At 31.9% G+C, this 16,141-nt stretch overlaps 1 protein-coding gene across 2 annotated transcripts; it reads left to right on the top strand.

Moving 5' to 3' along the window:
* Positions 1-10,619: 10,619 nt before the first annotated feature.
* On the top strand, positions 10,620-14,728 carry LOC134237041 (uncharacterized). 2 transcript variants are annotated; one of them, XR_009985740.1, is made up of 5 exons: positions 10,620-10,725; positions 11,668-11,743; positions 11,938-12,026; positions 12,190-12,335; positions 14,402-14,728. XR_009985740.1 is itself a non-coding variant. In XM_062719125.1 (4 exons), the coding sequence occupies exons 2-4, from the start codon at positions 12,016-12,018 to the stop codon at positions 14,683-14,685; spliced, it is 441 nt and encodes a 146-aa protein (XP_062575109.1). In that variant the 5' UTR covers positions 11,649-11,743; positions 11,938-12,015; the 3' UTR covers positions 14,686-14,728. The 2 variants fall into 2 exon arrangements, 1 of the variants encoding a protein (XP_062575109.1); XM_062719125.1 differs by lacking the exon at positions 10,620-10,725 and having other exon boundaries at positions 11,649-11,743.
* Positions 14,729-16,141: the final 1,413 nt, after the last annotated feature.

Here is a 16,141-nt window from a genome sequence, read left to right as displayed (position 1 = left end):
GAAAACAGTAACTTTATGCTTATGTCCATTCAAAAATAACTTCCAATTACCATGATAACCGCTATTTTTCGAGGTTGGGGTGGGGATAGGGGGATTAACAATGATTTTTTTTTAATTTATTCTTTCCAATGGGTCATTATCTTTATTAAGCATGCATGTTTCAGCCATCCGTATTTAAGGGGCTGTCTATTGGTTTCATAACTTTGGTCACTGGCCACTTTCTAATACCGTGTCACAAACACTATCCACCTTGAAACCCGTAGTACTTATTATTACAAAGACAAAGCATCGATTTTGAAAGTGGGGTTGGGGAGGGGGGAGGGGGGCAGACAAAAATATTATTTCAAACCTGAAAATAAAAACTGACAGAAAAAAATTGTTCAAACCCGAAAATCCTATGTCGGGGCGTGAAAGGGGGCGCGGGGAGGGGGGATCGAACTTCATTTAGTACCTAATTTCTTTTAATACACTACTACTTATTCTTCTTTGACTATATTGCACCACTGTACCAAAACGTGGGGGGGGGCTTGGCAACCGACCTTTCGATCAAAATCTTTAATAGTAAAAAAATTATGTTTGGAAAAGAGGGGGGATGTATCTACTGTTAATCTATTTTAATTTACTATCATGTCAACAACCCTGTATCCAAAGTAGATAACACGAAATATATATATTCTTTATATCAATCTCTTATGACACTTGAGAAGCTATTATAAATTAATTAAGCATATCTTGCAGACCAAAATCTAATATTTCTTTAAATTTCGTTTTGATAATATATAACATTTCTTGATAGTAAAAAATAATAAAGGGGAGTAATTGAATCTCAAACCGCCTTTTGATTGGTTATTTTGGATCTTGAATCTCGAAACTCGAATTTCGAATCTCGAATCTCGCATTTTGAATCTCGAATCTCGAATGAGCCCTCTGGGCTTTCGTAGATCTGCATACACGTAGGTACTTGATGTATTATTTTCATGAAAAAGAAACAGCTGAATTATAATAAAAGAAATAAAAATATCATAGATAATTTTTGCAATGAAATAATTATTCTTTAAACACGATATCTAATTTATTAATTTGATAAACGTGTAAATCCTTACCATCAAAAAGATAAGTCCTTTCACTTCGGAGTTCCGAATGACAATGAAGACTGAACGATAAGTGAACGGTAAACGCAAGGTGAACGCAAAGCAAACGGAACGAAGAGCGAACGGTGAACGGTGAACGCGAGTGCACGGTGAACGGTGAACGCAATACTGTGAACGGAGAGTGAACGGTGAACGAACGCTGAACAAACAGTGAACGAACGGTGAGCGAACGGAAAAATGGGAAAGTAGAACGTTTCAGGGACTGTATCGCCGACATTATTAGATGTTTTTATTCATTGCATGTCTTCTATAGAATATGCAATTCATAAAAGTTGTATTTCTTTTTAAGAAACAGTCAACATAAGAAAATGTTATCAAATGTTTTATTCTTTAGGACATGCGTCTAGACAAACAGGGATCCAATTTACGACACAAACATTGTTAGAATCTGCTATGCAAACTACTTCTGCTACAGAAAATATCGACATGAATAGCTGTAGAGAAGAACCTAGAAATGCCCTGATATCCCCTCCATCTCCTGGAAATACAGAGCAGGAAGAACGTCACATCGTCCCAGTCAATTTAAATGTGATCTCAAATTTCAAAGATGATAATATGAAAGATCGGACAGATGAGCCCCCTCCTTCCTACAGCAGTTTGTTTGAATAGTTTAACCAGCCTACGTCATTATGTCGAGTGTGAACATCTTCCTTCATGTTAAATATGGCTTATGTGCTTATCATAATGCAGAAATAAGCTGACAATTTATACAAAACTATTTTTTTCTTCTTCTCACATACATATCTTTATAAAATTAACCCTTAATCAGGATTTTGAACAAAAGGATCCTACTATTTATCATTCATAGATTAAATTCCATATAACTGTTTATAAGAACTAAGAAGTAACTTTCTTTGGAGCTTAGCCACCCATCCACCCTCCAAAAAAGTTTTACTTTCTCCCGTATTCTGATGATGAAGCATCTCTGATTGAATGTATTCAATTTAGAAGACATGACTGACTAGGAAAATTAGGGCAGTTTCGGGCAAAAATAACCCACAATTTTTATATGATTAATAAAAGTATGATTATTACTTTAAGATATTGCAAAAACCAGTGCTGTTTCGGGTAATTCTGTGTTGGTTTGAAGATATGTATGATACTGCTACTAAAACATCAGAATTGGATTTGGATGCCATGGTGGAACATTGACTGGTCACACTTATAATTTTTGTTAAAATTGTTAAAAACAGAAAAATCTGTAGACAATTCAGTTTTTTTCTTCCTTTTTCGAACCCCTGTGTAAGACAAAGGGTGCAACATTTCATGATTTATTGACACAGTCGCCGTAAATATTAAATCTTTCACATAGTTTTGAGGTGCTTGGATACGGAAGCCGGATAAATGACCTAACAAATTTAACTGTCGCTGTGTTCTGTGTGATATTTTATTTTTGTAAAACATCGTCATATGTCAAGCTTCTAAATACAGAATAGAATTGTAGATATTTAATGTATTTCACATACATACTGCATTACACTACTACGATGCTTTTGTATTTTCGTTGTTTCCCCAATCTCTTGAAATTACCTTTTTTTCAGACATTTTATAAGAATGCATGAAACATATGGAGATACCGAACAATATTCAAGATCAAAAATCTAAAAAACAGAACAAAATAGGATCAGAGGAAACAGTTTGGCCTCCAAAACATCGGAGCTGGGACCACGTGCCATTGAGGAGTTAGCATTCCCTGCCAAACGGTCACAGCCGCCATGTGCTCCTTGTCAAGATAAAAAAAATAATGGAAAAATCTGTCCTCAATTCAGTGTATATATAATGGAATAACAACTAGTATGAAAACGTCAGTCAGCATTTGACTCAATAATAAATTGAATTTGCTGACAAGGTCATAGTATTGACCATAGAACTTACGAAATGATGACTTTAAACGAGAGAGCTGACATTCTTTTTTCATCAACTTATTTGTCAATTATTTACCTCGTTCCAAAAAATTGTTCATACGTGAGCATGCTCTTGCATATTGAATTAACGGAGATATATAAACTCTGTTTGCGGGAGATGAAGGTATATTGAGGCATAAGTAAGAGAAAATGACTATAGAAAAGTTGAAGTCGTCATAGAACTTGGTTGTTAGATTGCCATTAATGTATTTTTGAAGTATAACATCCAAATGTGAAACAGATGTGTGCGACTCTTTTATTTCAAGCTCACCAGGATAAATAATATCGACATAAGAATGGAAATAACCATTGTTAATTGACAATTTACGTCGTCGATATATCTAAATGTCAAGTTAAAGGCCGCAGCAAGTGCTTTCTTATTTTGAAGCATAAGATTTTGCAGATATTCTACTTCATATGAATACATAAATACCTGTGCAAGTAAAGGGGGGAAATTGGTACTCATGGGAATTCTAATAGATTGTTGAAACGCCTGGTTTCCATAAACCACATATATAGATGTCGCCTATTAGAGAACACCAAACACGCAACGAACGAACGTATTAACCGTATTACTTGTTTATAAATACCATCGCACACTTTATATTTATTTTTGTAATTGTTTAAAAGGCGAATCCAGCACTGGTGCGTCCCTTCCCCCATTCGTTTTTGTTTTAATTTTGTTTGCATTTTCTTTAAGTCAACAGGAAAACACCTTTAATTTGTTATAGAGTTCCTCAGTTTCCGGGGGCTTAGCCCCTAAATCTCCACAAGGGTTTTGTCCTGGGCCCACTGGGGGCTTTCATGTAGCCCCAGACTTCCAAGTCTTAATTCTACTGCACCCCCCCCCCCCCACACACACATTTAGAAATACCTGGATCTGCCTCAGAATAAATATTTAGACAATTTCACTGCTAGTACAAATTTCTTCACCTCCTATTTAGATATGAACGACCAATATCGGGTTATTATATTTATGTCGGGTTCCTTATATCGACACCCTAGATGGGAAGTTGTATCTTTTGTTAAGTTGTTCTCAGCTCTTGCAAATTGTCGTATTGATAATTGTCACAACCTATAAGCATGGTACACCAAATTCCCAAATATTAGCTTAACATAGTTTCATGCTTGAATAACTAGATTTATCAACTATAAACTATAATTTAAAATGTATACAATATATAGATAAACGTTGTAAACTATAGTTTACAGTCTGTAAACTATACTTTACAACCGATAAACCTAGTTAATCGACTGTGAAACTATGAATAGCTCATTTTGTGAATTTGGCGTGCTAAAAATAGTTTCACAATAATATTGATAAACTAGGTTTATCTGCAATATCGACAGTAAACTATAGTTTACAAACGGTGAACTATAGTTTGCAAATCGTTAACTATAGTTTTTATCTGTAAAACTATATTAAATGGTTGTTTGTATAGTTTACGAATGCTTATCTAAGTTTAGTCACAAAAATGAGATAAACATAGTTTCACAGTTGATAAACTAGGTTTTTCGACTGTAAACTATAGTTCACAAACCGTAAATTATAGTTTACAAACCGTAAACTATAGTTAACGATTCGTTAAGTATAGTTAACGATTCGTTAAGTATAGTTTTCATCTGTAAAACTATATTTAATGGTCGTTAACTATAGTTTACGAATGCTAATCTACATGTAAGTTTATCTGTCTGAATAAAGCGTTAACAATAGATTTTGTTGATAAACATAGATTCACGTTTGTAAACTATAGTTTACAATCGTATACTATAGTTAAGAATTGTTAATCATAGTTTCACAAATCGTAAAAATATATTTATCAGATCGTTAACTATAGTTAACGGTTTGTAAACTATAGTTTACAAATCGTGAAACTGTATTTATCAGATAATCTATGTTTTGCAATCGCTAATGATTGTTTTCGATGTTAAGTATAGTTTACGGTTGTGATACATATATTTCGCGTTAACTATGGTTTACAGATGTAAAATATAGTTTACTGTCCGTAAACTATAGTATTCAACCAATAAACCTAGTTTATCGACTGTGAAACTATGTTTTGCTCATTTTTGTGGATTTTGAGTGCCGTAGTCTGTAATAAAACGTTAACAATAGATTTTGATAAACATAAATTCACGTCTGTAAACTATATTTTACGATCATTAACTATAGTGAAACTGTATTTATCAGATAATCTATGTTTTCCGATTGCAAATGATTGTTTTCGATGTCAAGTATAGTTTACGGTTGTAAAATGTTACGGTTGAAACATAGATTATCGCGTTAACTATGATTAACAGATGTAAAATAAAGATTAACGAAGTTAACTATAGTTTACAGTCCCTAATCTATAGTTTACAACCGATAAACCCAGTTTATCGACTGTGAAACTATGTTTTGCTCATATTTGTGAATTTGGCGTGCCATTAGAATCAATAAAAACACACCTGAACATATGCATATGAACTTTTACGAGAAGCACTGACTTATACAGTTGACGTTTACTTGGACATTTAAACAAGTATCATATACGGAGGTATGGAATTGATAATACATAAGAAAACTTTTCTAATGGTCATAAAAATTTTCTTGGGGGCATTTGCATGAAAATGTCGAGAGTTAAAGGTAAGTTGGTTGTCGTTTTCTTCAAGGACAACTTATATAAGCATTGAAATTACCTGTTATTTTCGTTTAATTAAATGTTGAGCTAAAAATTCATATCGTAAAAGAGCTTCCGTACATTTTCCTAGTGTAAAAGTAAGCAGTAAACTGTAAAAATCAGCGCTCCTCGTAAAAGTCCTATATTTATATCATATTCGTACGTGGAACACCAAGGCGATTGTACTTACCAAATTGACAAATAATTAAAATTTTTCTATGCGTGTGATTCGTCCGTACGTTTCGTCAGTTACACAGGTAATCACAATGTAAACAAGTTTACCTTCGTTAAACCGGTATTCGTTCCTTAAGTGTTTGGTGTTCTCTATTAGAAACTCGAACATCTTTTTGAGTACAGACAGAATATTTTAAGAAGATAATTTCGCAAATGACCAATGGCAAGGTAAGTAAAGAACTTTATTCGGTAATAACCAATATTTGCCCCCCAAATCAAACTTTGATGGAGGTATACTTAATTAAGTTCTTAAACAGGGGAGTATATGCTGACTTCAAAGCACTGAATATTTTCATAAGTAATGACGTCATATGTACGTAATGACGTCATAAACATGACGTAAATTTCAGTTTTTAATGAATTCTACAGAAAAATGTACATATTTCGTCGATATTTTGAGTAAAAGTCACCGAGCGCATGTGTGTTCAGGATCAATATTTTGATATAATGTGTAGAATGATAATATCAATGAAATATGTAAATATAATTCCTGAACACACATGCGCTCTATAAATTTAAAAGCTAAAACTGTTGAAATTTTGTCCAATTTGTCCTCTTTCTGAAAAAATTTCTAAAATTGGACTAGTTTGTGACGTCATAAAAACAAAAATTGTGAAAAAACTGCTTTGAAACTATAATATGTTCTGTTAATTTATATTTCTCATACAATTTATTGAATTCAGCACATTTCATGACGTTTTCAAAATGTAACTTTTCTGGGGGCAAGTATATGCAATATACCGCATATAGTTCTTTATGAATTCCATTTTTATTGAAAAAGCAGTCAATGATATCAAAAAACAAGAGCTTTCATTTATTGTTTGGAATTAATGTGAATGAAATTGAAAAGTCATAAGTTTTAAAAGCTGTTAACTTTGGTGAAATATTGTTATTTCAAATTGTCCAAAATAATCTTTGAATTTTTAAGCACCCTTGTTTGATTTACACCACTTCTTGGACATGTCGTTGCACAGTACTCTTGAAGTTTCTTCTACACTACTGTTAATATCTTAAGGATATCCGATCCTCAGCCAGGAAGGATAACTCCAAAAATTGATATTTAAATTGAAATGCAACTAAATGAAGCTTGAAAATTAAATTTTTTCATGCAACAATTTTCATTTTATTTATCTTTATTAGATTTAAGCTCTTTGGAAGTTTTAGAAAAGGTCCTATAAAAGTTGACATTTGTACCCTATAAAAGGAGAAAAATTAATACAGTTTTAGAGAAATAAGATTTTCTTGAATCCAGCCTTAGATATCAATGCTTATTAGCTTATTAGCAATGCTTCTTAGCATTATATGAAATGATAAGTGATTTGTGATGTCTTGCAATGATAACAAAAGCCTTTTACACTATGTATAATAGTAAACATGACAAAAATAGAAGACAGAAAGTACCAAATAAGTATAAAAAATCATGACAATATCTCTGAATGCCTGGATACCTATCATTTTCAAACCTAAAATATATTTGTTGATCAATTTGTAATTAAAAAAATGCATTGATCATATTACAATTGGCCTTTTCTGCAAAAATATTTGAGATTTGACAATTTTCCCTATATAGTATGATTAACTTTAATCATTAACTTTAAAGAAATACTGTGGACAAATTTACATAACCTTGTGGATTCAGAGAAACTTTTATGCGTATTTTTGATTACTTAACTGCTAATATATAAACCTGAGGATCGGACTTCCTTAATTAGGAGTAAAGGAAAATGCCACTGGTAGTATTTAATCCAAGTTCTTTTAAAATAATTTATATAATGAGATTTAACAACGAAGACAATGTTATTAACTACTTTGTCAGCAGGGACTCGTACGTATTGATCATGTAATCTAATTCTTTTTTTTTTTACTTCTGGATGTTTGAAACAGAGGGAAAGATGGTTTTCATGTTGCCCTTCAATGTTTTGATACGTGATTTTAACATGTATCTGATGCATTTAATTCATTTTGTGAAAGAGTAAACGTCTTTTTTGTATCTAGTCCATCACCTGGCGTAATTGTCAACAAAAATCCACAATATTTATGAAATTCCGACGCCAGTTGAAGGATTGAGGTTCCCTTTATTTGGGACATTTCAAAATAAGTAATCTAATGTCCTCGTTAGTACATGTAACTATATTTACGTCACCTGTAATATCGTGTTTAGCAGGGCTATAGTTATAGGGTGAGGAAGAACATGAACAGCATGGAGGATTATGTTTCAGATACTCAATATCGAGGCTATGTAAAGTTTTCTTGCAGTTGAATAGTTTGGAAGGAATAGTCGATGTATATTTGTAGAAAATGAAAGATCTTTAAATTTAAATTGTAATATGGTGGAATAGAAGACTAGAGCCTTTTGTGATTAAAAATATAACTCATATTAATTGCGTTAATTCCTTTATTGGGATATATTGAAGTTTAAGGAAAAGGCGTACCGTGTTGGCTGGATTTTCTTAGTGAAACGTGGGGGGTTAAAAAGTCTATAATTTGCAATATCCATAATAAAACATCCGATCCTTGATTCTGGTGTGGAAGAATCAAGATATAGGCATTCCCTGATTATTTTAAGAACACTATTTGAAAGATTCAAATGGACGGAAAAAGTTTGGTGCAAATATGATGTAGACACTTGACTACGCTTACGTCTCTGTGTATGGTTAAAAAGTCCCGTCACATTTACATTTTACCCTAGGGACTGGAAAGATTTCCAACACTATCGTCATTGTCATTGCATTCATAGGGAAATGCTGTCCCTAGTTTTCTAATCTAAAATTCCTCTTGTTTGCGACGTTATCTAAGGAAAGGTGTACTTTTATTTTTTTTTCGAGAATTTTAATTTTCATTGACAAAATAGAATGATCGGATTAATTGTAATGTTCGTATAAAAGCTGCTGACACCCATGATTTAATTTCAATCGATGACCTAATATTCTTTTATTAAGTGATCCCTTGATTTCACCAACATAAAAAAGTCCACACAGATTACATTCTTTTCCGTACACAACATTAAAAAATTTTAGTTGAGATTTTCCCAAGTTTGATAAAGAAGCTCTGTTCAGTATGATTACTGGCGAATTTGTTTTTAAAATGCCACACGTTTTAAAGTTTTTCATAGAACATTTTGAAACAAAGGGTACCTGTAAAGGGCGAAACAAAATAGAAACGAAACGAAATGGAAACGAAATCTACCGAAACGAAACGAAATCTACGGAAACAAAACAAAACCCACCGAAAGGAACCGAAATCAAGATGAAACGAAGCAAAATCAAAACGAAACCTGCCGAAACGAAACTAAACTTTCAGAATGTTTTTTTTTCAAATCAAGGTATATACAGCTGTACATATAGATATATATAAACTGCATATGGCCTTTTTTTACTCTTTTTGAAATTTATACAGTTAAAGTACAGACACTTGTTTCGTATACGGGGCACGGCACCCCTTCTTATTTTAACCACATGGTATCTAACTCAAGCACCCACATGTCAAGCTCATATATTTTGTTAATATATCAATCATTGAACTAATTATATAACTATCAAAATGGCATAGTTTGCCTCGAAAAACTTTTTCTTGTCAATTAAATTCTTTTAGACGTCTTTGGTCGAGTCTCCTAATTTGTAAACCACTCATTTATTCTTCCAAAATTACCTCGATAAATAGGACCGTATACGTAGATGGTATACACAAGCTTCCATTTGGGGTTATAAGTGAACGATATAACCAGAAACCTCTGGATTGAACACTCGGAAGTCTCTGGTTTTATCCTATGTTTAAAGAATTCGAAATACAACAGTACAGTTAGTTTATTTCGACCCGAACATAAACGAGCCTTTAGATGTAATACATCTAATTTGATAGATAATATGATGTATTTAGATGAATAAGGGCTGAAAATAAGAGTAAGACCTAGAAATTAACAAAAATGCTACACATATTGAAATAATACATGCATAGTATGCTAACGCATATTTGCAGCTGGCAACAGTTCATACTTTATACATAACTAGAAAAGGGAGCATAATTTATCGGTGTTTAGATTTTATCTTAACAAGTGCTTGAACTATATAATTTTTTTTGGAAGTAAAAAAATCCTATATGTAATTACACCTATAAAATTTTATACCTTGATTTGAAAAACAATTTGATAGTTTTGTTTCGTTTCGGGAGGTTTCATTTTGATCTCGTTTCGTTTCGATAGGTTTCGTTTCTATTTCGCACTTTACAGGTACCTTAAAGCAGAAGACATTGAATCGAAAAAAAATATACCTTCAAATGCATCTCTAATAGAAACCTCACATTCTTTCAATATTTTGTTAGAGCTATACAGTAATATGTAAGAATATTGTAGCTAGGTGAATGAGGTGAAGGAATCAGTGAGTAAATGTTAAAGAAAAATCCACGATGATTATATAAATATATTATTATTTGAAAGCTGAAATGTGGAAATAAAAACAAATATTGTAGCGAATTGGACAAAGGTGTACATGTACTCACAATTTGATTTGATTTAAAATTGATTGTAAGCTTTATTTTTTCCTGTTTTCAAAAGAATCTTTTTATTTTTAATTTGACATCTGATATCAGGAAGCTTCCTTTGCCATACATGTGTATGTTGTATTATATTTTAGATACGACTGACAAAAAGTAATATTTCCCCCTAATTTTTAGTGAAAACTTTCTCCATTTTAAAAATAATTTTATATGATAAATGTATTATATAAGGTTTTACGTTGCACTTTAGCAGATATAGGTGAGCGAAAAAGGAAACGTATACATGTAAGTACTATGTCTTGGTTATAGAGCCCCGTGGGGATCCGGGACAGAATAAGTCCTCGGTACTCCCTTGCTTGTCGTAAAAGGCGACTAAATGGGGCGGTCCATGGGATGAGACCGTATAAACCGAGGCCCCGTGTCACAGCAGGTGTGGCACGATAAAGATCCCTCCCTGCTCAATGGCCCTGTGTTCAGAGCATAGGCCTAAATTTGCAACCCTTCACCGGCAATGGTGACGTCTCAATATCAGTGAAATATTGTGGAGAGGGACGTTCAACAGTATACAATCAATCAATCAATCAATCTTGTTTATAGTGTTGTCTTAAAAACTTTAATTTTATATTGGTTTTTATAGTAATTTGTAATAATAGTCGCTGTATCTGATATACAAAGTAGGGAAAGTAATTTAATTACCAATAATGAAAGGACACCACAGAGTCTGCCACATGAACGGTATATTTGGATACTCTACTGAGTAGTCTACCCTACTAAAGAAAAAGGTCAACTACATTGTATATTAAACGAGATGACTGAAGGTTTTTCTTCGTCAACTTTCCTTATCTATGTAGTTATAGTACGCTATCACATGAAAGTTGTGTTTATGTGCCCAATTATATTTGCTTTTCAAGAGTATACTCTGAGATCAATCATTTTTTTTTAACATAGGCAAACTACTTACACATTAGTTGAACATAAAGATATTTCAACAAACACATCAGCATTTAGTAAGTACGTGGTCGTTATAATGACCATATTAGCAAATATGTCTATCCTTGTATATCCTTACGTCTCATGGTTTAGGAAAGAGCCCCGAAAATGTTGGAGTACGATGGTAAATAGAATAATATAACCTAAAGTAGTATTCAGAGAATAACTTGATTTTTAAACCCCTTGCATTTAAATTTGATATGATGAATTTCTTTAAATTAAGAGAGTCTCTTGTAGATTATTACTTCACACGGTGCACTAAAATGGTCAACCTTTCAATTCTTGGGTGCATTCGACCCTTCCTTTTCCAAAGGTACATACAATGTTGATTCCCTAAATAAGCATGCTAACTTTTATTTTCGTGAATTTTATATTATTTTGTGAAGAATCTTCATGATATAAAAACAATATTTATCTTTTTTTTTCTAAGTTTAGCATCACTGTCATTTTAGATACGTGTCCTATATCAACTAGAATTAAAGTGTTGCTCTCTCCATTCTCTTGTAGATTACTTTGTATGAAATATATAACAGACGTCAGTAAAACCAACATATAATTTTGTTTACACTGCAAATAAAACTATTGATGGAAGATTGGTAAATATCTCCCTCTCTCTCTCTCTCTCTCTCTCTAACAAGAAAAACAGCTGCTATTTTTCAAAGAATTGAAACAGGAAATAAATTATAGCAAAGGAAATCGGTTATGTCTATCATTTATCATATCACATTTTACTATTCTGACAAGAATTGTATTTTCTAGGGTTACAACTTTTTTCATCATATTAATCGTTTTCATCATTGTGGTACATGGAATACTTTTAATAATCATCAGAGTTTGTTGTAAAAAGAATTGTTGCGACAGAGGATTGCAGACAAGGTCCTACCGAAGTAATAGTACATTGTCAGGTATTTAATTCAGTTTCTGAACACTATCATAAACCTAAGGAAATAATTTTTCACGATGTTTGTTTTTATTTTTTTATTTTTATGAATGGTATTTGTCAAACGCAATTTACTTTGTAGACTTTTATATCACGTTTATTTTTTATTTATTTTTTTTTCGTATTTAATATACTTATAATATTTTTCTAATACGAGGCGTGTTAGAAAAGTTCGCGGACAAGTTCTATAATGAGCGCGATATTTCAAGGAAACCGGTCAAACATTCCAGATAAAATCTTAACCTTTTTTTCCAACAAATATACAAGAATTTGGTATTCTCCGATGATTATTCAAAAATATACAGCATTTTGATAAAACTTGCTTCACGGAGCACGCTACGTTTGGCTCGTTTACATCATAAAGACTCTATTAAAATTAAAAATTGCACAATTGTATTGCAAAGAGATTTATGACATTTTACCTGCCGCTAAAGTATACAGAAAATGTTACTGGGAGAAATTTTGAAATAAATTGGAGGGTATATGACTTTTATGTAGCCGTTTATAAATTATCAACGCGTAAAAACACAGCCAAAAATCGGAACGTCATTGAACGTCATGGAGCACTGCACTACGTAAAAATTATGTGTGCAGACAGGAAAATGTCTAAAAAGAGATTAAAATTTTCAAGATGTTGCCGGGAATTTCCTACACATATAAAGAACAAGTTTTCAAATGGTTATAGCTTCATAAGAATGGAAGGAGGGACTGTCCGATATTTTGAATGATTAACTCCATCGATACTTCAATACCCCCTTATTGCATCATGGACGTTGCCGCTTTATGGATTTGCAAAGTTTCTATACCTAATCGATTAACTTCATACACTTTTTTTTATTTTTTAAGATCTTAATTATATCCGAATCAGTTATTGTAGAAAAGTAAAATGTCTTGAGATAGATATTCAATTTTAAAGTAGAATAAAGATAAGAAAATTCTAAGAAATGAAAGATTTATAGATCTGCGACAAAGCCTAACGGGTTGAAATCTGGTTGCCAGGTCGCTTACATCAAGTGTTTGCTCCGTGAATCCAATGACCCCATAATAAATATACTTGTAAAACTTCAAGATTTATATGGACCTGGTTATTTACATACCAATTAACAAAATGTAGGAATTTATTCAGACATAGGTCATACTTAACAGTACACAATAGATTTTCTGTAATTCAATGTGTCCGCGAACTTTTCTAACAACCCTCGTACATGTGCATGAATTTAATTGCTTTTAGTTTTCTCTTAATCATTTATCGTGTGTTCGTTTCAAACTTTTTAAAAAGATATTTTATGTATAATTTCATGATCAAATACATTCTGAAAAGCATACATAGTGTAAGTGTGTTCACATTGAATAAACATAATTTATTCAATATGTATTATGTTATATAATTTTTCCTCAAGATGACAGAGCATGCAATTTTGGAAACGTCAATGCCTTTGATTTTCATGAAATTTAGATACTCACTTTCCATGACACTTAATCCCACCTAAAATATTTTAGAGGTTCACATTTGCCCTGTCTTATTCAAGTTGAATTTGAGCATGATAAATGTTTCTTCTCTTCACATATAATTCTTTCTGGAGAAATGTGGCTCTATAATGTGTTAATGACAGCAAAATGTTCTGATATCATTATTAATGTTATCAAAAAATTAGAGAGGATATGGTTCATATTACATTTACATGTTTTAGATTATTTAATAGCTAGATCATTCAAATCTAACAGAATTGTCCCTACATTATTAGATAATAGTTTACATGGTATGTCATTTACAGGGTAATTGAAATTAAAACGAAAATTGGAAAGGCCATTATGAAAGAATATCAAAAGATAATTTTTCTACATTTATACTTTTACTTAGCCAAGTATCCATTTGGTATGCGCAATCAAATATCCATATGTCACGGGCATTGTTAGATGGCATGCATTTTACAGAATATTTGCATCAGAAAAGCTTTATTTTTGGAAGAAGAAATAACTATGAGAGAATTAAATATATTATATTTTTTCATATATACATTTGTATTTTAGGATATCATGCATCTAGACATAGAGGGATCCACTTCACGACGCAAACATCGTTAGATACTGCTATGCACAGATCATCATCTACAGAAAATTTTGACCTAAATAGCTTTAGAGAAGAACCCAGAAATGCACCGATATCCACTCCACATTCTGAAAATACAGATCAGGGGGAATGTCATATTGTAACTGCTGATTTAACTGAATCCTCAAATTTCTTAGTTGATGGTTTTAAATTTGAAGATTGTCCAAATGTGCCCCCTCCTTCATATAGCAGTTTGTTTGAATAGTAACACATGTTCTGTTAATTTAAAAGTGTGTACATCTTGTTTTAAGTTACATATGACTTTAATTGTCCATCACTGCACAGTAAAATGCAAATATGGTCTTTTATTAAAAATACACTTTTTTATTATTTTAAAATGTACATGTTCTGTTATTTAAAAATTAAAAAGTGTGTACATCCTATTTTAAAGTCAAGATCTAGTAAGTGAAGGGTGCCTACAGATATATCGAACTTGAGAAATAAATTACTTTATTGATGCTTTAAAACTTTAGCTTGGTCAAATAAGGTGTTTTGGCATAATTTGTAGGTAAACAAGATAAAAACTTTATTTTTAACTGTCATTTTCAATGAAAAATTAAGAAAACCAGTCGGGAATATTGGAGTTTTTTGTATTTGGCAAAGGAAATGTATCCAGATTGCCTACACTCTCAGAAAACGGTAATTAGTATGTTCATGGCCTATTCCTTAAATCAATATCAAATTTGATATAAGTATCCGGTTTACTTTTCATATGATTTCAGATTGAATGGCATGAAAATACCCTATTTTCTACATAATTCTGCTGAAGCGTAAAGTACGGGAAAAAAGAAAGTTGACATTGATTATGACGACATAACGGATCTAGCACCAAAAAATAGTCTCAAATTATTTACTGTATCTTGACTTAAGTTAGATATGACTTTAATTGTCCATCATAACACAGCAAAGCGCAAATATGTTTTTTTTTTTTAAATACACGTTTTTTTATTATTTTGAAATGTATATCAAAGTAAATTGATGATTCACAATAAATGTCTCTTCTTTTTTCTTTTTAAATCAACCTTCTTCAACCTTCTTCATTTACTCACATGCATAAACTACTCAAATGTACCATATACGTACATAGATTAAGAATTATGCATATTAACAACCATTAATTGAATAATTTTCATTATATGTGTATTATGAATTTCAAATATATTTCATCGGTCGGAGCTGACAATTCCCCAAAACAAAGTGCAACTGTATCCCGTATTCTGATGATTAAGCATCTCTGACTGAATATATTCTGCTGGTAATTTTAGGAGAAAAAAGTTTTTTTTTAAAATGACGAACTAAGTAATCTTATTTAGGGCATTTTTCTGCCAAAAAAGTGAGAAATTCTAATTTGACAAAAAAAGCATTAAAGCACGATTGTTGCTTCATGATATCACCAGAACAAGTTTGGGGTAATTCTGCAATGCAATTTATGAACTCTACATGAAACACGTTGTACTTCCATCTACTTATTATTATAAAACTTTTGATATCAGTTATCAGAAAGTTCGTGGACTATCGCCAGGAAATTTAAACTGCTAAAGGTACGAGGGTTGTCCAATGAAGTCGTAGACAGGGAAAACAGTTAAGATTTTCTTTGCTTAATTAAATTTCATTCCTTGTCATGGCAAAAAAGTAGCAATTTGTGATCATGCATTTCAAGT

The sequence above is a fragment of the Saccostrea cucullata genome, unplaced genomic scaffold, assembly GCF_032062105.1.
Source record: "Saccostrea cucullata isolate Sc308-1 unplaced genomic scaffold, CSIRO_AGI_Scuc_v1 ctg3334, whole genome shotgun sequence".
NCBI lineage: Eukaryota > Metazoa > Mollusca > Bivalvia > Ostreida > Ostreidae > Saccostrea > Saccostrea cuccullata.
Note: the sequence above shows the minus strand (reverse complement) of the source record. Positions and strands in the feature narration are given on the sequence as shown.

Bases quoted from the DNA above. Each gene is read 5' to 3' on its own strand.
- LOC134237041 (XM_062719125.1), top strand. The intron at 12,336-14,401 runs GTATTTAATTCA...TTTGTATTTTAG, and splicing joins AAGTAATAGTACATTGTCAG to GATATCATGCATCTAGACAT.